At 36.9% G+C, this 2,210-nt stretch overlaps 1 protein-coding gene across 1 annotated transcript; it reads right to left on the reverse strand.

The window, feature by feature from the left end:
• Positions 1 to 82: 82 nt before the first annotated feature.
• On the reverse strand, positions 83 to 1,566 carry LOC143708793 (uncharacterized). Its single transcript, XM_077200125.1, has 6 exons — positions 1,179 to 1,566; positions 1,016 to 1,083; positions 732 to 917; positions 437 to 498; positions 308 to 355; positions 83 to 230 (listed from the first exon to the last, which is right to left on the reverse strand). Exons 1-6 carry the CDS (start codon positions 1,337 to 1,339, stop codon positions 120 to 122), a joined length of 636 nt encoding a protein of 211 aa, XP_077056240.1. The 5' UTR covers positions 1,340 to 1,566; the 3' UTR covers positions 83 to 119.
• Between the last annotated feature and the right edge of the window lie 644 nt (positions 1,567 to 2,210).

Genomic DNA, 2,210 nt, shown 5'->3' on the forward strand with positions numbered 1-2,210 from the left:
CCTCTTAATTTGTGTTTTTTCAGGTCAAAATACTCGATTTTTTGTTGAAGATGCCGTTTATATAGGGAACGGATATCACCCTGTGTCATTTTGTGAAAGAAAAAGGGTCAAAACATGCCTCATGCAACAAAAGTAAAAAGTAAAAGTACAACACTGTCCACCTCTGTATCAGTTCTTTGTGCAGACTCTTCTGTAGGCCTTTCTGTAGGCCTTTCTGTAGGTGTGGACTCCTGCAACTCATATTGCAGACAGAAAGAATAGGTACACAAGTATATACAAATTAGTGTAAAGTTATTTATGCACTTACAGGTTCTTCCTCCAAAGGACAGTCATCTGAGAGGGTTTCTTCACTGTCCTGTGCAATGGAAATAAATGGGTATTACAAAGTGTTGTACTTTCTTCCCTTTATGCAAGTTAGAAAAAGTACACAATTTACTGCATATGCTTCAGCCACCACTTGCTTGGGAACAGGTAAAAGTGTTGGTGTATTATGTAAAACTGCACAAAAGAGGGGAACAAAAAAATTTGTCATTACAATTAACTACACTGTAAAAAATATAATGTGATCAATAACTCATGGCAATATATTTTATATTAACTAAAAGTTTAGAAGTTTTCACTTTCACAAACGGTTTAAATTACTGTACAAGCCATTTGGATTATACTTCATTTAATGCAGCAACAAATAATTTTACAGTGTACTAAGAGAATTGAAAACTCATTTAGCCTACCAGTAATAAAGGTGTTGCTGCTACTGGTCCCTGGCTTTGGGTCTGAGGAAGAGCTGCCCCCAGGGATGCCCTCCACAATGGGTCGGTTTTCATTCAACCCAAGGGCCAGCTCCTCTGCTGGGGTATATTGTGGTGGTGCAGGACCACCACCTGTTTTTTTTTTTTTTTCAGCCTTTTTCTTGGTGGCTGTTATAAACAGACAAACACATTATTTAACAGTGGCTTTTAAAAAGAGGAAAAAATTGGCTTTTTAAAATAAAGACAGTATAAGAATTAAAGGCTACCATTTTGTAGAATATTCTTGTACTTCACTTTTACTTGTCCCCATGTTCTAGTGGGTCCCGCGGAGGCTCTGACATAAAAGAACAAAATAAATATGAAATTATTAAAATGCAAAAATACATACTGTAGAAAGTGATAGAAACATCTACCATGGACAGCACTTACGCATTTAATTTGTCTGCTACTTTTTGCCAGCCCTCTCTCCTGGATTTTGCAGACTTCGAGGTGTTCCCTGTCGTTTTAATTAAAGATTCAAATTCGGCATAACCTTCCATTAAAAGCTCTTGTTCTCCTTGGGAGAAAAACTGGGCGCGTTCTTTGGCCATGCTGAACAGCCAATAGCAGCGTTGCTGATCATTGTTTCTACTATCGATACATATCCCCTTTTAACCCAGCGCATGAACGCGCAATTATCTCAGATAACTCAATCCAGCGATACTAATCATAAACAACAGGTGTGTTCGAAGAACCCAATTAGCCGGATCATGATTAGCACGATGATATCATCTTGGATGTCTCATTTGATCTCGGATGTTTTAAGCAACGTACGAAGAACGAGCCCCTGTACTGGATACAGTATTTTACTTTTGTCTGTTGTTTGCTGAGCTAACAGTTTTATGCACACTACTGTAGTAGCATGACAACTGGGACATGTTTTGTTGTGATTCTCCATGTTGACTGATTTTGGTATATGGAGAGAAATCAATGATATTTTACTCAATCTGCAACATTGGTCTTGTGTAGTGTTTGGTGAACTATTGTTTAGTTGCATGTTCTCTGTTTACTTCATTGACAGTACTCTAATCACTGAGAATTAGATTTGCTAAAAGTGTTTTAGGTTAGCAACAGCAGTGTGTAACTGGTTAAAAAGATCGAAGTCATATTAAATGTGTATGTTTCGTATGGTAACAAAATATTGTTTTGATGAAGTTGTTTATATTTGTATAAAAGTGTTCCATTTTGCAAATGTGTTGTGCTACTTTGGTGTAGGGTTGTGCTAATTGTGTGTGGTGTTTTGACAAACCGGGCCCTGTGTTCAAAATTGTGCTTAAGCAATTGAAAAAAAAACTGTAAAGACATTATATTGATTCTCCTTTTTCTTCAATGTTTATACACAACCGAATCCTGACAATTATCTTTTCAATGTTAAAATATGTTCTTATACCCAAGACAGTGTTGCAGTATTGGGTGGGTTTC

Source organism: Siphateles boraxobius, unplaced genomic scaffold (assembly GCF_051911475.1).
Source record: "Siphateles boraxobius isolate OS27281-9 unplaced genomic scaffold, OSU_SipBor_1 43, whole genome shotgun sequence".
NCBI lineage: Eukaryota > Metazoa > Chordata > Actinopteri > Cypriniformes > Leuciscidae > Siphateles > Siphateles boraxobius.

What these genes read in the sequence shown, in the direction of transcription:
- LOC143708793 (XM_077200125.1), bottom strand. Translation starts at nt 1,339, where the DNA reads ATGGCCAAAGAACGCGCCCAGTTTTTCTCCCAAGGAGAACAAGAGCTT. An exon ending in TGGTGGCTGAAGCATATGCA is followed by an intron (nt 356 to 436) that starts GTAAATTGTGTA and finishes TCCATTGCACAG; the next exon opens with GACAGTGAAGAAACCCTCTC. An exon ending in GTCCTTTGGAGGAAGAACCT is followed by an intron (nt 231 to 307) that starts GTAAGTGCATAA and finishes TATGAGTTGCAG; the next exon opens with GAGTCCACACCTACAGAAAG.